The sequence below is a fragment of the Callorhinus ursinus genome, unplaced genomic scaffold (genome assembly GCF_003265705.2).
Source record: "Callorhinus ursinus isolate GAN/ISIS: 27379988/994484 unplaced genomic scaffold, GSC_fseal_2.0 scaffold14, whole genome shotgun sequence".
NCBI classification, from domain to species: Eukaryota; Metazoa; Chordata; class Mammalia; order Carnivora; family Otariidae; genus Callorhinus; species Callorhinus ursinus.
Window position 1 is genome coordinate 45,197,904 of NW_027397076.1, and position 23,365 is coordinate 45,221,268.

At 56.3% G+C, this 23,365-nt stretch overlaps 2 protein-coding genes across 7 annotated transcripts; one reads left to right on the forward strand and one right to left on the reverse strand.

Annotated features, from left to right (window-relative positions):
* Positions 1 to 2: 2 nt before the first annotated feature.
* TSPAN31 (tetraspanin 31) lies at positions 3 to 2,750 on the reverse strand. Of its 4 annotated transcripts, none has more exons than XM_025883081.2 (6): positions 2,525 to 2,750; positions 1,903 to 2,031; positions 1,524 to 1,604; positions 1,066 to 1,197; positions 638 to 751; positions 3 to 540 (listed from the first exon to the last, which is right to left on the reverse strand). In XM_025883081.2, the coding sequence occupies exons 1-6, from the start codon at positions 2,585 to 2,587 to the stop codon at positions 466 to 468; spliced, it is 594 nt and encodes a 197-aa protein (XP_025738866.1). In that variant the 5' UTR covers positions 2,588 to 2,750; the 3' UTR covers positions 3 to 465. The 4 variants fall into 4 exon arrangements, with proteins under 4 accessions (XP_025738866.1, XP_025738865.1, XP_025738867.1 ...); XM_025883080.2 differs by having other exon boundaries at positions 1,864 to 2,031; positions 2,525 to 2,745; XM_025883082.2 differs by lacking the exon at positions 1,903 to 2,031 and having other exon boundaries at positions 2,525 to 2,746.
* A 2,469-nt stretch (positions 2,751 to 5,219) lies between these two features.
* On the forward strand, positions 5,220 to 22,042 carry AGAP2 (ArfGAP with GTPase domain, ankyrin repeat and PH domain 2). Of its 3 annotated transcripts, XM_073900759.1 has the most exons (19): positions 8,098 to 10,358; positions 12,034 to 12,092; positions 12,685 to 12,772; positions 12,952 to 13,037; positions 13,185 to 13,332; positions 14,322 to 14,456; positions 14,786 to 14,895; positions 15,309 to 15,467; positions 15,629 to 15,715; positions 15,800 to 15,904; positions 16,345 to 16,507; positions 16,693 to 16,812; positions 17,857 to 17,985; positions 18,899 to 18,958; positions 19,192 to 19,340; positions 19,454 to 19,544; positions 19,665 to 19,887; positions 20,009 to 20,264; positions 20,437 to 22,042. In XM_073900759.1, exons 1-19 carry the CDS (start codon positions 9,191 to 9,193, stop codon positions 20,677 to 20,679), a joined length of 3,579 nt encoding a protein of 1,192 aa, XP_073756860.1. In that variant the 5' UTR covers positions 8,098 to 9,190; the 3' UTR covers positions 20,680 to 22,042. The 3 variants fall into 3 exon arrangements, with proteins under 3 accessions (XP_025739002.1, XP_073756860.1, XP_025739003.1); XM_025883217.2 differs by lacking the exons at positions 8,098 to 10,358; positions 18,899 to 18,958 and adding an exon at positions 5,220 to 5,536; XM_025883218.2 differs by lacking the exon at positions 18,899 to 18,958 and having other exon boundaries at positions 8,100 to 10,358.
* The last annotated feature ends 1,323 nt before the right edge of the window (positions 22,043 to 23,365 follow it).

The following is a 23,365-nucleotide window of genomic DNA, read 5'->3' on the forward strand; positions in this document are numbered from 1 at the left end:
TATGGAGTTTAAATGGCTTTTATTTTTATATTCACTGAACTTCCCTACACTGGGTCCTGCTTATTGTAAGAAAGAGTTCTTGGTGGTTTCTTCCCTGGTTCCATCCCTGATTCACCCTTGGAGCCAGGCCAGGATGTGTTGAGGTGGTCTGGCATGTGGAAGGGAAAAGAGGGGAAACAGAGCCAGGAATGACTCCAACCCCCATCCCATTTCATGCACTCCCAGGAGCTTCCCATATCCACTTAGGGAGAGAGGAGGAAGTTGTTCTTTATTCCTTATGATCTTGCTCCCACTAAACATGTCAAGGCATACAGCCTGGCTGTTCAGTCATCTTTGGGGGATGCGGCAAAGGGCCTTTCCTTTTTCTCAAACAAAAAGGGCTACAGACCCTAGGTTTTCCCTAAGGGAGGAAAAAAAGCTTAGGGAGGATAGAGAGCAGGAGAGACGTCAGAAGGATCTAGAGTCTTATAGAAAGGCACTGGGGTTAGCTCGAGGATCCTTCTGATTCCGAAATCTCATTGCTAGCCAAACACCAAGAATCTGTAAAAAGCAAAGGGAAAGAGATTATCAGCAATTCTGAATCTCCGGAGCTAAGACAGAGAAAGGGTGTATATATGAGAGAACTGAAGAATGTTACCTCTGTAAAGCTAAAGAAGAGTCCAACACCCCCCAGGATTTTCAGGGCTTCGTCTGAATGCTTAAGAAACTTTTCTCCACACATCTGGCACGTGGAGCTCCGGCTCTTACAGATCTGAGGATAAAACACGTATGTATGTGTTTAGAGGATGCAGAGTTGCTAGGCTGCCCTACCCTGACACCTGTGGTGAAGGGCCCCAGAAATTATTTACTAGTTTCTAATCAGTATGGTACAGACTAAAATCTCACTTGATTAATTCTCCAACCTTTGTATCCATACCTTCCGCCCTCTCAGCACATGGCCCCAGTGCAAAAGAGAGCTGCTAGAGAGAGACAGTCATTCAAACTCTTAAATCTGCCAATTTGAGCAGTGTCCTGAACCAGCTGTCCTACCCTCCTGCCCCCGGCCCCACCTCTGCACCAACTCACCGCAGTGCAGAAAGCGAAATCCTGTTGATACAGGGTTGTGAGGTTGAACAAGCCACAACAATCAAAACTTCTTTCCAGTTCATCCCGGGTATTGTTGCTCATGACCCACCAAGAAGCATTAATGACATCTGTCTGGAGAATATAGGCAAGAGGGAAATTACTGGATGCTGCTAACCTTAAGAATGCTCTTATATCCTGATCTTAGTTCAAGTGCCTCGATTTCCCTATTCCAGCAAAGTCAGTCAACATCCCTCAGAAACAAAGGTATATTATACAGAAAATGATAAAAATCCACCTCTGGGTTCTTCCGGAAAATACTCATGGAAAATTACCCAGACTTCCCAGAGGAAGCAAATAGCTGAAGAGTCCAGTAGTGGGCTACTAAGAGGTCCAGACTGAGGGGAGGGGGTTAGAGGGTAGAGGAAAAAAAGCAAGTAGTTGAGAGGACATGCACTTACCTGTTTGCTTCGGTTAATAGCCAGACATGAGCAAGAGATTCCAAACTGGAAGATGAAGACCAACCCAAGGATGATCATGTACTGAGAAGAAGAGTTATGGGAAAAAAAAAAAAAAGTCCTAGATTCCTTTATGTTGCACCTATAATAACCATCGGTTGTCATCTGTTTGTAGAACTTACATAGCTGTGTCAGTTGAAAACAAAGTCATCAGCTTTTGTTTCATGAAGTATGGAATAGGGCAGGGCCAGGAGACATGTCCCCAAGATCCCCCAAGTCTACCCCTCTCAAACATTCCTAGCCAATTCAGCCCTCCCAAGAGCCCCACTTAAGGTCAGGATACAAAGAATAGCAGTACTTGGTGGTGGTTGACAGCACCCACCAGTCCAGCCACCGCGATGAGAAGAAGGAAGACTCCCACAGCAATGACTCCTCCGATGATGTGGATGCTGGACACCAGACCCAGACCCTTACCCCAAGCAGCCACTCCAATGAGCAACAAGCCTACCAGCTACAGGAAACACAGGAGGTTACATCCCAAAAGAACTCTAGCACAGCCAAAAGCCCTACAGGGAGTCTTGGGACAAAAAAGGAGATCTGAGTTTGTGTGAACTAAGGACAGCAGGTGTATGCACCCACCAGAGGTCAGGATGGCTGGGATGGGAGTGGGGGCAGCAGGGATAGTAGTCTATGAATATAAAAAAGGAAACTTTAGCTTCATCCATTACTTTTATTTTGGGAGAAACAAATTCCCAGGAGGGCGGGATGGGCCTTTATGCCCACAGCCCCCGGTTCATCCGCTCCCACCCCCAGACAAACCCTCTGGTCACCGGAAGTCTCCCCTCTTCCCACGGAAGTCCCCTGGAATTCCCTCTTCGCCGGAAGTTCTCGGGAATCTTCCCGGAACCCCCAGTACACTCCCCCTTCCCACCGGAAGTCCCCTAGAGATTCTCCCCACTCCTCTTTCCGCCCTGAAGCTTCCCGAACCAGCTCCAAAACCTCACCATGTAGACCACGTTGAGAGCGCACAGCGCATTCTTGGAGCAGGCAAAGCCACCGCAAACCATCTCCCCAGCTTTGGGGACCCAAGTGGTCCCAAGGACTTGGGGGGAGGTTCTTGGGGACCGTCTTCTTGGACCCCGACAGCTTCTGTCTCTTTAAATCGAGTCCAGCCAAACCCAGTCCTCTGCGCCTGCACCGTCCCACCCCTGCCTCTGGATTGGCGAAACTCGGGGCTAATCCAGGACGTCGGTGGCCTGAATGCCAATCAGTCTGCATTGCGTCACTGACCCGCCTGTCGGCCCCTCCTTTAGGTTCTTTATTGGCTGAAACTTAAACTGGGGGTAGGGCTTCCATAGATTCTCATAAGGAGCAAAGCCTAAACTTCCCCGGATTGAAAGCGGAGCTTTCTGTGGTCGCCGCTGGAAGGGCTAATCCGAGGGAGGGGACGCAGGAGAAACCCAGCGGAAGAAGGAGAGGTGCGGCTTCGAGGACAGGGTGACAGGGCTCCTCCCCTCGAGGGAGCGCCTTTCCCCGCCCCTTTCCCCTTGTCCCGCAGTGATCTCATGATGACGATGTTGTTTGTTGTTATTGCATCACACTCGGGAACACCCAAAGGAGCAAAACATCGAGCTTTTTAGCCCGACCACGGAGGCCCCGGGTTGGGCACAGTAACATCCAACAAACCGTCACACATTTGCAGGTGTGTCCACTAGTACACATTTCTTCTTCCATATCCCCTCCTAACTGGGTGTGAATATGCTAGAAATTCAGTGTGAAGAACAGCTGCTTCGAGCGAGGGCATTCCTGTACATGACAAAGCCACCGCGCAGACATGCGTGTGCTCGGTATCTTCAGAGCACGTGCCTGATCCAGGGCTTATAAAAAAAAAAAGTCCAAGGGAGGGGTCTGGAATGTGAAGGAATATGAATAAATATTAGGGGAAGGAGGAGTCTCCACATTTTCACGGGGGTGGGCAGAGAGGTTGATCAATGTGCTTATTATTGAATAAATGTTTTTCATGGATATGGGAAAAGTCATAATTCCTCTTTCCCCCAAGAGAAACAGTGGTAATGGGAACACAAAAAACCTCCCTGCAACCCCACAGGATGACTTCAGTTAGTATGTACTTAGATTCTATGACTGCTGAAGCAGTAGTCTAACTGCCAGACTGCATGGGTTCCAACTTTGCCACTTACTGGCTGCGTAACCTTTGGGTCTCTGTGGCTGTTTCCTCATCTGTAAATAGAGATAAATAACAATACACCTGCCTCTTGGGTTGTTGTGCGAACTGAATGAGTTAATATATGCAGAATGCTTAGGACGGTACTTGGCACACAGTCAACGCTCAGTGTTAGTTATTTTCATCAGGCTATAAGTTCCAGTGGGTAATCCCAGCCCCCAATTCCCTTATCTCCAACTATACAAATAGTCACATAGTTATAATCCTCTATCCTTCATAAATTAGTATCAAGAACATATGCAGGAGAGAAGACACCTGGCAGGGCCAGAAAGGTTTGAGTCCCGAAACAAAGTGATTAGATCAAATTAGCCACACACACCCCCCACATACCCCCTGCATCTTCATTCTGTCCTTAAATTCATCCACCCTCTTCTCTTTCAGTGGAGGCCTCCACTGGCCTCCACTGGGGGCCAGTGGAGGCATAGAAGGGCTTGCTGTGCCATACATCACTTCCCAATCAGCCACTTCCTAGTCCTCTAGATGGAGCTGGGACTCGGGGGGAGAATACATTTGGACAGGATGGAAAAAAGATATGGGAGGTGTCGTTCTTCCGAAATCAAGGGCAAGACAATGGTATTAGAGATAAGGGGAACTGGTTGGCAGGCATCTTGTTTGGGTGGTATAGTGAAAAAGAGTATCAGAGTTGAAATCAGAAGACCTAGGCTCACAAGGGTGCCTGGCTGGCTCAGTCGGGGGAGCGTACAACACTTGATCTCAGAGTGGTGAATTGGAGCCCCACGTTGGGTGTTGAGATTACTTAAAAATAAAATCTAAAAAAAAAAAAAAGACCTAGACCCATAGATTTCCATAGATTTTTTTTTTCACCTCTTACTGGCCTCTCTGAACTTTGGCTTCCTTTCCTGTACCCCTTGGGCCTGTCATAAAGACCATATATTTGAAAGTGTGTCGTAAACTATTGTTCCAGACAATTATTATGAAAGTAATTGAGAGAGCATGGTGGTTTTGTCTGGTTATAGTTGCTGTTCTCCTCCATAACCTGTTCTCCTTATAACTACCTGACCTTTTTAAGCAGGAGGTGGTTACAGTGGGGCAGCTGACTGAAGAAGGGTTCTGGAGCAAGATGTAGGTATACGAGCTCTTTGGATGTGGTGGGTACAGAATGGGTGGTGAGTACAATTGCGAGCTGGAATGCAGGGCTGTTAGGGTGAGAGACCAAGTGTGTATACATTCCTGTCAGAGTTTGAGACTGAGCATAAATCTGTAGCCCACCAAGAGTTTGGGATTGCACCTGGGGCCTGGCTTGGCACATTTTCCTAGCACCAACACCCATCTTAATTAGCCACCTCCCACAGGAGGCCCTAGGATGCTCGTTGAGGTCTCTCCATCCACCTGGCTGAGGACGTACAGCAGGGGCTGGCTGGCAGAGCTCATGGGCCAACGCTAGAGGGGGTGGGAGGTTCCGCAGGTAGTGCTGTCCCGGGCTGTGGGTTTGAAACTCACCAGTCAGGAAGTGAGGCCGACAGACGGAAGGGCGGGCAAGAGTGCGGAGTTCTGAGGCACAGCAGAAGGGGCCTTCTGGTTTTTGAGGACTACGGGGCCATGGGCTTCAAGGCCAGAGGTTGCTGTTAGCCTGGCAAGACAGGTCTGGGCAACATGCATGCCCAGAGGCAGTTGGCTGTCGCTGCAGTGAGAGCAGAAGTCAGGCGACATGAGGTGGCCAAGCAGTCTCTAAGCCGCCTCAGGAAGCTGGCAGAGAGGGTGGGCGATCCTGAACTTCGGGACAGCATCCAAGCCTCACTGGACAGTGTGCGAGGTAAGAGAAGGATTAGCTCCCAACTTGGGTGTATCGGGGGCCAGTGGAGGCATAGAAGGGCTTGCTGTGCCATACATCACTTCCCAATCAGCCACTTCCTAGTCCTCTAGATGGAGCTGGGACTCGGGGGGAGAATACATTTGGACAGGATGGAAAAAAGATATGGGAGGTGTCGTTCTTCCTCTTTCCCCAACTCTGATCCTTCTCCCAGGGGATCAAAATACAAGTCACTGCTGAGCTGACCTTCTTGGCAATGGAGAAGTGGGTGAGCATGGGGAAGGGAGGCCGTGACAGACCCAGGGTAGCCTTGGACCGTGCCTGGGGAGTCCAGGGCAGGAAGCAGTGTGGGGCAGGAGGTTCTGGGACTGGATAATGTGCTCATTCCCAGGACCCACAAAGGATCAGTGACCTCTTGTTCTCCAGCTGTAGAGAGAAATACACACACGTTGAAATACACCATGCAGAGAATCTCAGGCTCCCAGGCACACACTACCACTCATACTGTAACCAAAGTGTAATGAAGTCCCCAGGACTCTTTTCGGCCCCCTCTCTTCCCCATGCTCCTGTTCCTGTCCTTCCCCCCACCCCCAACACACACACCTTCCGCTTTACCTCCTTAGTGCCATTAGAGCAAGTGATGACAACACAGGGAGGAAGTGCTGCCATGGCAACACCATCCGCCACATCCTCCTGCCCACCCCAGCCTTCAGTCTGTGGGGGGGCCCTGGCAGGAACAGCTTCTCTCTATCCACAGGGCCCCACCGCTAAGGAGCTGGTGGAACTGAAAGTCATCTCCAGCCTAGCCTCCTCTCATTTACCTCTGAGGTGGCAAAGAGCTGACAAAAGCCAGCCATGTTGTTCCTGAAAGGTGTCTGGGAGAAGTACATCCTTCATCATAGCCTGGTCTCCCAGCCGCTCCAGTCTCAGCTGCCTACCTGGGGTGGGGGTGGGGGTTCAAGAGACCATTCTTTCCGTCAGAGACACCTGCTACCAGACCCCTCTGATGGTAGAGGCCACCAGATCGTAACTTGGGGAAGGAACATTTGGTTTGGGTTCCTAAGGGGACAGTCTGATCCCCTTCCCATTGCCTTTCTGAGGCTAGTGCCCCTCTCACCTCCTGTCCCCACCCTTTGCCAAGAATGAAGGCTGACACCTTTCCTACAGCCTCAGTGGGTGGAAAGGCAAACCCAGGGGGAGTGGCCCCATGGGGCCTCCTAGGAAGGAACTCCAAGGCCCACCCCTGTAGAAAAAAAAAAGAGGGGGAGGAAAAAGGTTTAGTCAGGGTGGAGGAGCTACACTTAGCTCTGGAGGAGGGAGTGAGGAGGGGTGGAGGCTGAAATTGCCCAGAAGACTCCACTCTTCACAAGTGACTTGTCCCACTATTTCCCTGAGAGTCAGGATTCTTTTCCCACTGAGCATAAAGGAAGACTGAGGCCACCAAAGGAAGGAAGGAAAATTAAGGCAGAAATAGCAAATCTCCTTCACCCTCTCTTCCAGAACATTCAGAAAAGGCTACTGAAGGGTCCCCTGTCCTGGGAATGGTGTCCTCCTGGGGTGGGGTGGAGAGGGGGCTGCTGACCTCAGGACAGGACTCAAGAGGGATTGGGTACAGGTCTCAGGGAAAACAAAGGGCATCCAGCATCCTAGTACCACCACCCCCCTTCACCCCCTACCAGGCCAAGCACGCTGCCGGCTCCTGCCTCCAAGAGCCGCCCACGACAGCACTTATTATAGTCTCAGCTGCGTCAGGAGGGTGGGACGCCAAATTAGGGGAATGCTGAGACTCCCTGAGTCCAGGGAGGGGTCTCCAAGCCTGCGTGAAGGCCTGCCACCACTCTGGCCTATCCCTGACAGGTCTCAGCCTCCATTCCCCATTGGCCTATCCCCTTCAACCTTCTCCCCAGGATAGAGGACAGTGAGTCTTGAACTCCAGGGTCCCTAGAAGGGTGGTGGACATAGAGCAGACAGACGTTTTCCATTCTCTCTATCTCCTCTTTAACCTTCTAAAAGGGCTCCACGCTGAAAACCTTAGGAGACCGAATGGGAACCCAAAAGAGGCCGGCTTCCGCCTCAACTGAAGGGGTCCTTATATTCAGGGATACTAAATACCCCACATGTGGGTAACTGGATTCGAGGATGGTGCCTCCCTTAACCCCCAGTCCCCTGGCAGGTACCCCCACCCACCATACACACCGATTCTTCTCTCTGCTTATCCCCGCTGATTCTGAGGCACTCTTGGAGCTACGGTTGCTATGGAGACTGGAGGCATTTTGGTATGGGGGGTGTCAATCTGTAGACATAGTCCTTCTCCTTCCACCTCAAGCTGGAGCCTTTGACTCACTTTTTGGCCTGGGCTCCTGGAGCCCTCGAATCTCTCCCCTCCTAAGGCACGCCCCTCCTTCCTACCCTGCTAAGTTCCATGTTTGTCCCCATCCCCAGGGAACACTTTCCAAGTTCACTTTGGGACAGTTGGGCTTAAGTCGTGGCCCCATCAGTTTATTGCGTGTGGGGGTGGGGTGGGGTGGGCCGGGCGGCTGGGTGATGGGAAAAAGAATGCGTGCAATTACCTGGGGGAGACAAGGGGTCTTGGGAAAGGGATTTCAGGTCTCCCCATTTCCCCACTTCAACTTCCCCAGAATTGGCAGTGACCCCTAAATTCGCTCCGTTTTCCCTGCGGACTGTCCACCCGTGTACTGATTTTTACCCCTGTCCCTAAATGCCACACCCAACAGTCGCGCTCCCTAACCGTGGCGTGCTAGGGGAGGGGGCTAGATTGTCGGAGTAGGTGAGTCCAAGTTCTAGGAAATCCAGCCCAGGATTTGGGAGGGAAATCCAGTCCTGGATTTTGCACCGCCTTCTCAGACAGCCGAGCTGGTGGAGAGAAGGTTGGGGGGGGGAGATAGGATGGGGGGGCGGGGGGCCGCCTCCTCCTCAATGTGAGGGGAGCGCCCGGACACAGCGCGCATCCAGACCGAGCCGAGCCCCGGCGAGCCCCCCGGACCCTTCGCCCGGATCTCACGCCCCTTCCTTCCCAGACCCCAGACCCGTGGGTTCCCACCCCCTAAGGCTTCCCTCCTTCCTCCCCCGCCGGCGCCTGTATCTCTATCCCCAGCATCCCCCCGCGCCCCTGAGAATCCCCCGCACGACCAGCCCATTAGCTTCCCACCTTCCTACAGATCCCCTCTCCGACCCCCATCCACGGCCCCTGTCCCCTGAGTCCCCATTCCCCGCCCCTGCCTCCCCCGCACCGGTTCTTCCTCTCCCCCAGCCTCGGGTCCCTCTTTTCTGTCCCCTTTTCCTCCCTCTCCCCTATTTGCCCCCACTACTGTCCTCCCCGCCCTCCTCCGCCCATCTCGGCGCCCCCACCCAGGCAGGGGCGCAAGGTCCGGCGCGCCTCCCTGGAGCAGCACCAAGGTCCCGGGGCTCCAACGGGGTGGGGGCGCAGGGCGGGGAGCATGGGGAGGGGGCGCCCCGTGTGATGGGAGGGGGGCGCAAGCGGAGGCGGCGGAGGCGGCGGCGACAGCGGAGCCGGGCTGGGGGCTCAGCGGGGTCCGGGGGCTGGGGGCAGCGAGCAGGGCGGCCCCATGGCCGGGCCCCCCTGAGGCAGTCCGGGGGAGTCCCCTCCCCTCCCCAGCTCGGGGGTCTCGGGGCCCCATGAGCCGGGGCGCGGGCGCGCTTCAGCGCCGGACAACGACCTACCTCATCTCGCTGACCCTGGTCAAGCTCGAGTCGGTGCCTCCGCCGCCGCCTTCTCCGTCTGCGGCCGCAGCCGGCGCCACTGGGACCAGAGGTGCCGAGACCGGGGATCCTGGCAGCCCCCGAGGCGCGGAGGAGCCCGGCAAGAAGCGGCACGAGCGTCTCTTCCACCGGCAGGATGCGCTGTGGATCAGCACGAGCAGCGCGGGCGCCGGGGGCGCCGAGCCCCCCGCCCTGTCCCCGGCTCCGGCCAGTCCGGCCCGCCCCGTCTCCCCTGCTCCCGGCCGCCGCCTCTCCCTTTGGGCCGCCCCTCCGGGGCCCCAGCTCTCCGGGGGGCTGAGCCCTGATCCTAAGCCCGGGGGCGCCCCCACCTCCCGGCGCCCCTTGCTCAGCAGCCCGAGCTGGGGAGGCCCGGAACCTGAAGGCCGGGCGGGCGGCGGCGTCCCAGGCTCGTCCTCCCCGCACCCCGGCACCGGCAGTCGGAGGCTCAAGGTGGCGCCTCCTCCGCCGGCTCCTAAGCCTTGCAAGACCGTAACCACGAGTGGCGCCAAAGCCGGCGGGGGCAAGGGCGCCGGTAGCCGCCTGTCATGGCCCGAGAGCGAAGGCAAGCCCAGGGTCAAGGGGTCAAAGAGCAGCGCCGGGACTGGAGCTTCTGCCGCAGCCGCTGCCGCCGCCGCCGCCGCCGCCGGGGGAGGAGGACCGGCAGCCACGACCTCCGGTGGGGTCGGGGCTGGGTCGGGAGCCCGAGGGAAGCTGTCCCCTCGGAAAGGCAAGAGTAAGACCTTGGACAACAGTGACTTGCACCCGGGACCGCCTGCTGGCTCTCCTCCTCCGCTAACCCTCCCAGCAACCCCGGCTCCAGCCGCTGCTGTCACCGCCGCCTCCGCGCAGCCCACTGGGCCTGCACCTCCAATCACTCTGGAGCCTCCAGCTCCAGGGCTGAAACGGGGCCGGGAGGGGGGCCGAGCATCCACTCGAGATCGCAAGATGCTCAAGTTTATCAGCGGCATCTTCACCAAGAGCACAGGGGGGCCTCCTGGCTCCGGGCCCCCTCCTGGACCCCCGGGCCTGTCTTCTGGCAGCGGGTCCAGGGAGCTGCTGGGCGCAGAGCTCCGCGCCTCCCCTAGTGAGTAGGATCAGGGTCTGAGAACAGGGAGGGGAGGGCACGTGGAATGGTCAGTTTGGGGTGGAGGAGAGGTGTGCAGGATTGAACTAGGGAAGCTTCTCTCTTGGGTGGATGGACGAACCAAATTGACTCCTCTGCCAAGGACTGGGGCAAAGCCTAAGAGGTCCTGAAAGGGGGTGGGTAGCTACGTTGTGCCACATGAGAGATGACTTGATTTCAGAGGGACCCAGAAAGCCTCAGAGCTTTCTGGGAAAATAATGCCCTTGCTCAGAGTGACTGTAGGAAATTGCTCCCAGAGAAGCCCCAGACCCCACTTCTAGCCTCAGCTGGACTCTGGGAGCAAGGGAACATAGCTTTGCCTTGCCTAAACAAATACTGAAGGTGAAGGAGATGAGGAAGACTCAGTTTCTCCTGAGCACTTGGGGCAGGTGGCATGAGAATGACCTTGCAGGCAACTCCTCGCCAGGGATAGGTCTTCTCTGGGCTGAGACCCGGCTGGTGAGGCAGCAGGGAGGGACTCTTGTTTCTTTCCATGCAGTGAAGGTGGAGTGGGCTGTACGGGAGTGCGTGGGGGCTGGAACGTGATGAATACTTGAATGTGAAGTGAGAGGGGGCGGATAGGAGGCTTCACTTCCCCCACTGCCCACCCGGCCCCACAGCGGCGTTGAAACCCCCAGGGGGCTGCCCAGGAGTGACTCAGGGGGACGGAACTGCTGCAAAGGCAATTCTTACCCCCGGAGACTTGGGAGGGGGTGCTGAGAAGGTACTGGTTTTTTCCTGGGGGGGGGTGTTTTTCTTTTTTTCTGGAAGAAAGAAGCTAGGGACTCTTGGTGCGGTTCACACTCCCCGGAGGGGAGGCAGGTTCGGGAGCGGGGGCGGCCCCCGGGGTTTGGCTCTGGAGCGGGTGGGAGCAGATGGCTCCGGATCCCAGAGTTCCCGCCGCAGCTGCGGCGCCCCGGGAACGTCCGGCCGGTGTCAGGCGCGGGGGCTGGACGCGGCGGGCGGAAGGAGCAACCCACCCCCCGCCCCCAGGCCTGAGGCTTCCCTCGGCCAAGGAACGGAGCTCTTCCCCACACTTGTTTCAGCGGGTGCTTGTGGGGAAGGTATGGGAGAGGGAAGCTTAGGCAAGTCCAAGCTCCGTTGCCTGGACTGTGGGAAGCGGTCAGGGCCACCATGCTGTTGACCTTGAAAAGGGGGAGGGATATCCCTCACCTCAGTTTCTCTCTTGTGAAATGGAGATTGAGGAAGACCCATTGCCTCCCATGTCCCAGCCCCTCCTCCCAGGATCTGCCCTGGAATCCCAGTCAGGCCGGTAGGAAGGAGACCCTCTCCCGTTCTTCCAGAGGGAAAAACCGGCCACTGTCAGAACTCTGGTCCCTGGTCTGGGGCAGACTTACGTTTGGGGATGTGCTTTAAAGGAGATGCCAGCTGAAGTATTTTTGTCTAGCTGGTTCCGTTGCTAAGCAACCACTGAGCGGCAGCAACAGCTGTGGGGAGAGCGGCTAGGATGGGAGGACTGGGGACCACTCTCGAACCTAGCCTTTCCACAGAGTTCTCCAGCCCAGGCAGAGTCCTGGGGGTTAAGGGAAGCTGCAAAATGAGGAGGGGTGGCTGAGGGGCGGGGGTGCTCCTGGGCCTGGAGCATCCTCTCTTAATGGCTCCTTTCTTATTACAGAGGCTGTGGTCAATAGCCAGGAATGGACTTTGAGCCGCTCCATTCCTGAACTGCGCCTGGTAGGTAACCCAGTCCCCTAGTTTTTATGAAGACTGAACTCCCACCCCACCGCACTCTCAACTCTCTCCCCTTCACCTCCTCCCTTCCCTCTCTCTGTGGGAATGGGGGATAGTTTCCTAGTACTCCTGAGAGTGTGCCACTTCCTGGGGCTTGATATAGCCTTACAATTTTTTCTCTCCAGCTTCTTTTTTCCTGTTTGTTCATGGTCCTTGTCCAAGCTTCTCCTCGTTTCTGGCATCTCCCCTTTAGCCCTTCATGTTCTGTTGCCTTGAATTGGGTAAAACTTTCCAACCAGGGTCTAGCGCTGTGACACCCCCCCCCCCCCCACACACACACACACACACGCGCGCGATACTGGGTTGCTGAGAATCTTCAGCCTGGGATCCACTTTGAGCTTGGGATCATTTCTTATCCCACTCACCTGATCTTCCCGAATGCTCTCTCCTGACCAATCATCATCCCCAGTCCCTGCAGGATCCAGCTTGGATGATTTAACACTGCCAATCTCTTTGAGTTCTTGGGAGTGTTCAGACCCAAACATTTGACCTCCTCTTAATTCTCACCATCTCTGCTCCACAACCGTGTTCTCAGGGTGTGCTGGGGGACACCAGGAGTGGAAAGTCATCTCTCATCCATCGATTCTTGACCGGTTCCTACCAAGTGCTGGAGAAGACAGAAAGTGAGTTCTCAGGAGCCATAGTAAGCTAATGTTTTGGGTCAGGAATCCAGGATCAATGACTAGGCAGCTATGGAGACCAGAGGAAAGGATGAAGCCACAATAGCTGAAGCACAGGGAGCGTGGGGAAACTTGGTGACCTGTGACCTCTGACCTACTACCACTTCTCCCCTTCCGGACAGGTGAGCAGCACAAGAAAGAGATGTTGGTGGATGGACAGACTCATCTGGTGTTGATCCGAGAGGAAGCTGGGGCACCTGATGCCAAGGTGAGGGGTGAGATGTTGGGGTAGGCAGGCTGGCTGGGGTCAGCACTGGCCAAGGGAGAAAGCTCTAGTTCCCCAGACCTCCCTGGACATAGTGTCCAGAGGAGTAGACTTGTCTGACCCCCCTTTCGCTCCCTCACCCCCCGCAAGTTCTCAGGCTGGGCAGATGCTGTCATCTTGGTCTTCAGCCTGGAGGATGAAAACAGTTTCCAGGCCGTGAGCCGTCTCCATGGGCAGCTGAGCTCCCTTCGGGGGGAAGGACGAGGAGGCCTGGCACTGGCACTGGTGGGTACACAAGGTAAGGAGGGCCTGGGCAAGCACTGCTTTCAGGGGAGTCCTTGAGATGGCTGCTGAGGTATTGCCCAACACAGGTGAGAGCTTGGTAAGGTGTGGAAATGGCCACTTGGATTGCAGGAACCCTCTGGAAGGAGCCTTGTCTCCAAATAAGGGAGTCATTAAACCAAAAAAAACGTCCCAGGGTCTGAGTGGAGAAAAGAGGACCCTACAGGAAGGAAGGGACAGCTATAGGAGCAGTCACCACTCCTCTGAGATGTCACCTACTTTGTGGTCTCACCCTGCCATTTCCTGTCTCCACCATGGCAAACAGAAAATCTCAGGCTCTAGTGTGGACAGAAAGCCTTCTATCTTCCCCTCGCTACAGCTGGGTCAGGCTAACACCTTCCAAAGGGACGTATCTAAAAAAGAGAAAACACAAACGAAATGATGCAGAAAATACAGAGGGCAGAAAAGTCTGAGTTCTCAAAGAAGTGATTCAGAGGCTCTCAGATGCCAGCAGGCCCAGGAAAAGCTTTTCCAGTACCCACCTTGCACTGAGCTGGCTCAGCTTTCTGCCTGGATGCCTATCCTGCAGGAACCTGCTTCCCCTCACCACTCGCCTCCTGGCTCCTTGCTGCAGAGTGAACAGTCCACCTGTTCCCCGTGGACTTTCAACCTTTTCCGAGGTGAACTCCCACTCTGCTCAGGGTTCGTTGGATTTGCAGGGCAGGGTGACAGGACACTTGGGAGTCTCAGTCATTTGAGACCTTGTTAAGAAGTCCTGCTCACCTCTCAAGTATTCCCTGAAGACACATACACAGAGCTCACCCACCTGCTTCTCCTGCCGCGGGGCTTGTGAGCTTGGTCCCATCCTTCAAACAAGAAGGGGATATTCTCTCATCGCCTGTCCTTAGTGTGCCCAGCCTGGGACTGGAGCCAAAGGAAGAAGAAATTAGGAAGAGTGGGGAAGCGGCGCCCTTGTCCAATCCTGCCCCTTTCCTGCCCCCTCAGACAGGATTAGTGCCTCCTCCCCTCGAGTGGTGGGCGATGCTCGTGCCAGGGCTCTGTGCGCAGACATGAAGCGCTGCAGCTACTACGAGACATGTGCCACCTACGGGCTCAATGTGGACCGCGTCTTCCAGGAGGGTGAGTACCGTGACTCGCCGCACATGTGGGAAGCAGGGAGCGAAGGGCCTGCAATGTTCTTAGGGCATCCAGGCCTCTCTCTGGGAGTGACAGCAACCTGGCCTGCAGGGGAGAGAGGCGGCATCAGGGAGGTTTGGAGAAGGTTTGCTTAGTGACCACGTGGTCTTTCTGGGCTGGATGAGCTGCCAAGACTCCAGGTGGCACGAAGACGACGGTGACAAGGAAGTTGGGGCCTATGTTATCTCCGGGGGATTTCTCAAAATTGGGCGACAAAGGGTGATCTTGGCCATCTGTCCGTTCATGTACCCTTCCTCTCCCCCTTCCTTCAGTGGCCCAGAAGGTGGTGACCTTACGGAAACAGCAACAGCTTCTGGCTGCCTGTAAGTCCCTGCCCAGCTCCCCGAGCCACTCGGCTGCTTCCACTCCTGTAGCTGGGCAGGTGAGTTGGGGTTTCAGGGTCCACAGAGGGGCTGGTAGGATGCAGAGGAGGGACTGGTGATCCAAGAACAGGTACCGCGTACCAAGGCGGTTGGGGGTGGGGGGCAAATGGAAATGGCAGTGACACCATTTGTAGAAAGCTCATTGGACTGGACATCAAGCAGGTTTGAAACGCTGTTCGGAAGGTCCTCGAGCAAGACACCTAAACCTCCCAAGGTTTCAGGAAAGTTGCTTGGCCTAATACTTGCAAAATGGAAAGCATATGACAGTGAGGAGTTTTATAATGAGCGATAATGCAAACAAATGACGATGAGATCAAGGAATGTCTGGAATTCCTCATAACTAAATGTAACTATAGCTTGGTGGGGTGGGGGCGATCTTAACTGTTCTGCTGACTCTTTCATCCATCCCCAGGCTAGCAATGGGGGCCACACTAGCGACTATTCTTCTTCCCTCCCATCCTCACCCAATGTTGGTCACCGGGAGCTCCGAGCTGAGGCAGCTGCTGTGGCTGGATTGAGCACCCCAGGGTCCCTGCACCGGGCCGCCAAGCGCAGGACCAGCCTCTTCGCGGTATTGGACATGATGACTCCCCCATCCTCTGGTTCTCTGTTACCTGCCCATCTTCCCTGGTCCCTAGACCCCGCTGTTGGGCCCCTTTCCATTGCCTTCCCTGTCCTTCCATCAGTGGATCCCTCTATTCGTTCTCTAACTGATGCCAATAACCGTTCCAGAATCGTCGGGGCAGTGATTCTGAAAAGCGGAGTTTGGACAGTCGGGGAGAGACAACAGGGAGTGGGCGAGCCATCCCCATCAAACAGGTGAGTGGTCCAGGGACTGGGGGCAGGCTGGGGGTAGCTAGTCTTGACTGGCTCTTCTCCCACATGTCTCTTTCCATCCTCCAGAGCTTCTTACTGAAGCGAAGTGGCAACTCCTTGAACAAAGAATGGAAGAAGAAATATGTGACCCTGTCCAGTAATGGCTTCCTACTCTACCACCCCAGCATTAATGTGAGTGGCAGAGCTTGGCTGGGCCACCCTGGCTGGCTTTGAACACCCTTCTGCCTCTATCAGTCTGAGCCTCCGACAAACATCAACATCGTTTCCGGGAAGCCCTAGTCCCGTTCTCTTAGGTTCAGCAAACACGTGTTAGGCACCCGCCACGTACCCATGCTGGAGAGCGGAAAGTAAAGACATCCCCCCAGGGAACTTGCAGTCTAGTGGGAGAGGATGGAGGAAGGACCTCCACCTGGTCTGCCATTCGGGGAATGCTTTCTGGAGGAGATAGTACTGGGCCACATCTGGGGAGCCCACCCCCAGAAGCGCATCCCCACGCAGTCAGCCCCCAGGTTCCCTCTCCAGATCCTCTCTAGCCCATACGCTGTTGGCCGTTTCTCAGCACCACCAAGGACCTCGGGCTTCCCACACTCGCAACCCCTGTGCTCCTCCAGGATTACATCCACAGTACCCACGGCAAGGAGATGGACTTGCTACGAACAACAGTCAAAGTCCCTGGCAAGAGGCCCCCGAGAGCCATCTCTGCTTTTGGCCCCTCAGCCAGTATCAATGGGTTGGTCAAGGACATGAGCACTGTGCAGATGGGTGAAGGTCCCGGTGAGTGGAGCTCTTGACAGAGAGGCAGAAAAGGGACCAGAGCTGGGGGATGGGGAGGAATAGTAGGGAAGTGGAGGCTGGGACTGGATAAGTGGGAAGGTGGGTGATAACGAGGGACTACACCAGGAGTGGGTCCCAAAGACCAAGGGGCTCACTGAAGCTTTATCTTCTTCCCCTTCCAACAGAGGCCACCACCCCCACCCCCAGCCCCAGCCCCAGCCCCAGTTCCCTGCAGCCACCACCAGACCAGACATCCAAGCACCTGCTGAAGCCAGACCGGAATCTGGCCCGAGCCCTCAGCACCGGTCAGTGAGGACCCACCCTCCATCGACTCTCTTCCAGTTGTGAATGGGATGTGGGTGGGAAAGGAACTTGGGGTAGAAGCTTGGAGGCTGGAATTGGTGTGTGAGTGGACAAACTGAGCATCTGCTGGGTGCCAGGCACCGAGCTCAGTCATACTGTGATTATCATAATGGTTAACACGAGTGGGTTCTAGAGCTAAATCACCTGAACTTAAACCCTGGCTTGCCACTGGGCAAGTCACTTGACCTGTCTGTGCCTCAGTTGCCTCATCTGCAAAGTGGAGATAATAGATTCTACCTCAGAGGTTGCTTTGAGGCTTAAACAAACTGAGAACACTGTCTAGCACAGAGTCAGCCATCAGTATTTGGAGTGTTTGAGTATATATATATATATGTACACACAATCTATATATATACAATTACAATTTATAACTTACTGTGTGTATATACAATATATACACAAACATAATGTACAATATACTTACTGTACACACACACACACACACAAGTAAATTGTGGTTTTTGTTGTTGTTGTTTTAAGATTTTATTTATTTATTTGACAGAGAGAGAGATAGCAAGAGCAGGAACACAAGCAGGGGGAGTGGGAGAGGGAGAAGCAGTCTTCCCGCCGAGCAGGGAGCCCGATGTGGGGCTCGATCCCACAACCCTGGGATCATGACCTGAGCCGAAGGCAGATGCTTAACGACTGAGCCACCCAGGCGCCCACACACAAATAAATTGGTAATGGCAATCTTCACAGCAAACTTGTCAGGTCGAGAGTATTATCCCCATTCTAGGGATGAAGAAACTGAGGCTCAGAAGATTAAGTGACTTGCTCAAGGTCTCAAGGCCAGTAAGTGGCAGAGCCAGGATCTGAGTGCAGGTCTGACTCTAAACCACTCATCTGCCCACCTTCCCAGGCATGATCAAGGGGGACCTCCTGGAGAGAAGGGGGACAAAAGCTAGTTCAGGGGAGGAGACAGGCTATGGAGAAATCAGGAAATCTGTGGAGGGGGCAACTGAGGCCGCTGTGTCCCCCTCCCTAAGACTGTACCCCATCTGGAGACCTGAGCCCCCTGAGTCGGGAACCCCCTCCTTCTCCCATGGTGAAGAAGCAGAGGAGGAAAAAATTGACAACACCATCCAAGACTGAAGGCTCGGCTGGGCAGGCTGAAGGTGAGGCCCTGGTGGGCAGTTCCATCCCACCCTGGACCCTCACCCCCAACTCCAGATCCCTGGCCTAGCTCCTGCAGGAGGAGGAAAAGTGCCTGAGCTGAGTGCTTGACTATCATTATCACTGTGCACATGACCTAGTGAAAAATGGACGAAGACCCCTCAGCCCCGTCCTTCCTCCCATTCCCCAGACAATGCCTTGTACCCAGTAGTTCCCAGTCCTGCCACTCCCTTACCCAATGACTCCATTGGTCTGTAGCTCCTGCTTCCTCTCTTAATGACCCTCTAGTTTCTGTTCCTGCCCTCAACCCCATTTATCATCCCAGACCCTGCACCCAGAACCCCCTGTGGCCCCCAGTGACTCAGTACCTGACTTCAGTGTCACCCATTGAGTTCTCAGCTCCCGGAGTCTGTGACCACCCAACCCCTGTTCTCTTGATCACCAAGCTCCCCCAACAGCCCTTGACCACAGTGGTCCCCATTCCTGCCCTCAGGGACCTCCCCAAGCCCCTGAAGCTTCTCTGGAACCCCACAACCCCCTTGTCCCAGGCCCGTGACTCAGTTTCTGTCCCCTTTCCCTGTGTTCACTCGGATCCTGACCATCCCTTCCCTTCCCAGAGACCTCGCTCCTCATTGGTCATGATAACTGGTCCCCACGCCCTGCTCTCTGCTGGGTGCTCAGACCCAGGTTCCAGATCTGCCTACTCTCATGGCTCTTGGCTTCCGCTCTACTCTGCTCCGGGGCCACTGACTTTAGTTCTGCTTTCTCTCCCCATCTGTCTGTCCTGCTTTGTCTCTGGCACTCTGTCACTATTTCTCTTCATCTCTCCATCTGCCTCTCTCTTTCTCCTTTCTTGGTCTCTTTCTCTGTTCTGCTCTCCATTCTATCTCTATCTCCTTCGCTTCGGGAAACCAGCCAAGCGCAAAATGTGGAAACTAAAATCCTTTGGTAGTTTAAGAAATATTTATAAAGCAGGTAACAAGCGGGGAGCTGGGAGGGGCGCTCAGCTGGGGTGCAGAGGGGTGGGGGTGCCCCTGCCTTCCCCTGCATGTGCTCGGGCTTCCTGCTCTCCCCCACCTTTCGCTTCCCCAACCCTTCTGCCCCACTCCCAGGGGCTTGGGATGGACATGGAGGGGGGGAAGGGTTTGGGCAAGGTGGCCCCTATTTGAACTCCATCCCTCATGACCCCATCCCATCCCCCCACTCAGAGGAAAACTTCGAATTCCTGATCGTGTCCAGCACTGGTCAGACGTGGCACTTTGAGGCAGCCAGTTTTGAGGAGCGGGATGCCTGGGTCCAGGCCATCGAAAGTCAGATCCTAGCCAGTCTGCAATGCTGTGAGAGCAGCAAGGTCAAGGTAATGGGTCGGCGGGGTGAGGGTTGGGGGTGAGCAGAGGTGAGTGTCTTAAGAGTCTGGAGAAGGGAGTCAATACAAGGGAGAGTCAATACAAACCCCAACCCTTTCTGCAGCTGCGCACAGACAGCCAAAGTGAAGCGGTAGCCATCCAGGCGATCCGGAACGCCAAGGGGAACTCTACCTGCGTGGACTGCGGGGCCCCCAGTGAGCGCAAGGGTGCAGCGGAGGGGTCTGGGAGGGAGTGTGGTTCGCTGGGGTTGGGCGAACGCTGGGGTGCCCATGCTGCCTGCCCGCCGGGCGCCGACCTCTGCACTCCCTCCCCAGACCCCACGTGGGCCAGTTTGAACCTGGGCGCACTCATCTGCATCGAGTGTTCTGGCATTCACCGGAACCTGGGCACACACCTGTCCCGCGTTCGCTCGCTGGACTTGGACGACTGGCCTCGGGAGCTGACCCTGGTGCTGACGGCCATTGGCAACGACATGGCCAACCGCGTGTGGGAGAGCGACACGCGGGGCCGCACCAAACCCACGCGGGACTCTTCGCGGTACGTGTGAGGGAAGGGGGGCGCTTAGGACGTGCGGCTCCCGAGAGGTTTTCCTGAGTAAGGGGCAGAGGTCCTGGGTGAGGGTCCCTAGAGCCCTTCCTGTTCATCCCTGGTCTTGTAGGGAGGAGCGTGAATCATGGATTCGCGCCAAGTACGAGCAGCTGCTGTTCCTGGCGCCGCTGGGCACTCCCGAGGAACCGCTGGGCCGCCAGCTGTGGGCCGCGGTGCAGGCCCAGGACGTGGCCGCCGTTCTCCTGCTTCTGGCCCATGCGCGACACGGGCCGCTCGACACCAGCGTAGAGGACCCGCAGCTTCGCTCCCCCCTTCACCTGGCAGCCGAGCTCGCCCACGTTGTCATCACGCAGCTGCTGTTGTGGGTACGTGCGTGGGGCAGGAGGAAAGGGGCCTTGGACGGCTCCAGCCAGGTGCGGGGGAGCCTGCTATCCCCAAAAGGACCCTGGCAGCGGGCCTGGAAATTCTGGAGAGACGGCGTGCGGGTGTCGGCCCTACGGGGTCGCTTGGTGACGCGGGCCGTCTCTGTCTTTCTAGTACGGCGCCGACGTGGCCGCCCGCGACGCACAGGGCCACACGGCGCTGTTCTACGCCCGCCAGGCTGGAAGCCAGCTGTGCGCCGACATCCTTCTCCAGCACGGCTGCCCGGGTGAGGGCGGCAGCACCGCCACCACCCCTAGCGCAGCCACCACCCCCAGCATCACCGCCACGCCCAGCCCCCGCCGCCGGAGCAGCGCCGCCAGCATGGGCCGCGCCGACGCCCCCGTCGCGCTGGTATAGTTGCCCAGCGGGAGAGACACCCCCACTCCCACACGGGCCGGGCACGACCACATCGGGTGGACCGCTGGACAGATGCACCCACTCACCTCTCCAATCCGCACCCCGCCCCACGGGAGCACTTCTTCCCCCACGAGGGCACCGCCCCCACGCCTCCCAGAAGACACAAACTCATCTCCCTCTCCCCAACGAGGCATGGAGACCCCAGTTCAACACGCCCCCTCTCCACCGTTTCCACGCTCGAATTGCTCTGGGTCTACCAGATGGGTGTCTGCGGAAGCGGACCCCCTGTCGCGGTACTGGCTCCTGGGAGCTTGGATTTGCCCGCTCGCGCCCCCTAGGGGTGGAGGAGGCGGAGACCCAGTCCTGCTTGTGCTCGACAATCCCCAGGCGGGAGCACATACCCAGGCTGGCTCCTGGGGCGACGCCACGCCAGAGGGAGGGGTTAGTACGTGGGAGAGCTAGCCCTGGGACTTGGGGCCAATACCGGGACCCCCACCCCTTCCATGCTAATCTCACTGCCCAGTGAAGGGGGAAGGGCAGCGAGGGGCAGGACCCCTGCTGCCCAAGGGGGTAGGGGGGTCCCCAACCCTTTCCGTGAAAGGGACCATGAGGAGTGGAAATCAGGACGTCCCCCCACACCCACCCATGGTTGGAAGCTAAAGGGCCGGGGGAGCCAAGAGCCTGGGTCCCTCCTCACTACTATCTTGGGAGGGAGAAGAGATGGAGCAGAGCGGGCTAAGGGGATTGGGGAGGGACCTTGTAATTTATTGCTTTGTTCCCCAACAAGGGGGCGGGGGCGGGCAGGGACTTGGGGAGGGCGTTTCATGGTAGGGGAAGCCAGGGGTGGGCAGAGGGTGGGGTGGGGTGGGGGTGCTCTCGGGTTGTGAGTGTCTGTGACCGTGACTGCGTACCTGTGACTGTGCAGCGCCCGTGGTGATCTGGGGTAGGGGGCACCCCTGCAATGGGACCCCTCCCCCACTATTCTTCCTGTCAAGCCCCTCCCTCCCACTGGAGCAGCTCCAGACCCGTCCTTCAACCCCACGATCCCTCCCAGCCAGGGCTAAAAGGATGAGAGGTGGCTGGGAGGGTTTCCAGGCCTCCTTCCCCATCCCCAGGAAGGGGGCGGTGGGGTGGATTTACCTGGCCCAGCCCTGCCTCCTTTAATCAATCCAGCCCTTGGACCGTCTGTGTCAGTGGTTTCCGGTCTTTTTTTTTTTTTTTTCCTCAGCTAAAATATTTTGCAAAGGACCAGGTAATTGGGGAGGGGAGAGGGACTGGGGCAGAGGGAAATGCCCCCATCTCCTCTGAGGCAGATGGTGTGAGTCTTCTTCAACAGCAATTAAAGAGGAAGTGATTTTGTCTAGGGGGTGAGCTGCTGGTTTGTTCTTGAAGAGGTGGGTCAGGGAATGGACTTGGTCAAGGTGGGGAACTGGAGGTGGGAGAGGGCCAGCAGAGGGTGCCCCTGCTGGGGCTGGTGGCAGGGCAACCCGGTAGCAGGCCAGATACTTCACCCTGTAGTGAAAGGAACCAGGCAGGTCAGAGCAACAGTGGGGATCCAGGGAGCTGAAAAGTCAATGACTCCCAACATGACCCCTTTTCTGGGAAGGAGCTGGGGCATGGAACTTAGAGGAGAGGACAGGGGAGGGGGCTGCCTGAGAGGTGGGAAGCTGGGGTAGCTTTGGTTGAGAGCAGGAACTTTGGAGTCAGATCTGATTTTGTAACCGGGCCCTCCACTTCGTGGCTAGGTGGCCTTGGGTAGGTTACCTTGGTGGCATCTGTTCATTGGTAATCTGAACAATATCTGTTCCAAGGGACCTAGTGAGGACTCCAGCACTGGCCATGGAGGACTGCCCTAGGGACCTGGTACCAGAAGTAGAGCTCATTATTGTAGGGACCTGGAGACAAGAGGTGGGAAATCTCGCAGCCACAAAGGCCCCTGGTGTCCGCACACTCCACGCCCAGCTGCTGTAGCAGACATCTGCCCACCTCCATGTCACTAGGCCACTGAGGCCAGCGCTGCCCTCAAGAGCTGCAGTGCTTCCTCGTTCAGCATGAAGCCCATCCTGCTGTTTCTCACGGGCAGCAGAAAGCATTTGCCCTGATAGAGGGGCTGGGTGGAGTGGCATTGGCCAGCAGCCAAGGCGGGCTGGGCACAGCCACCACATGTCATTCAGTCAATGGCCCTCAGTCTTCTGATGGAGTCTCTGGTAGAGGCTCAGAACCTCTCAGCCCCACAACGACAGACAGCTGCAGGTGTGCCATCAAGCTAACAAGGTGTGGTTGCCGCAGTTGGGGCCAGGTTCTGATCACACGGAGGCCCTCACTCTCTAGGATTCTAGCCTAGCCTGGGGACCACCCAGCACAGCAGCCCGACACAGGATGCAGGTGCAGTGACAGGTACAGATGCAGGTGTGCCGCCTGGGAAGGCAAATCAAAAGGAAGGGGGGAGGTGCCTGGGGGGCTCAGTCGGTTGAGCGTCCAACTCTTGATTTCGGCTCAGGTCAGGATCTCAGGGTGGTGGGATCAAGGCCTGCTTTGACCTCCTCGGTTGGCGTGGAGCCTGCTTAAGATTCTCTCTCCTCTCTCCCTCTCCTGCTGCCCCTCCACCCCCCTCCCTCTCTTAAAAGGAAAAAAAAAAGGAAGAGAGGGAATTAGCAAAAAAGACTCAACTGGACCACCTGGCCAT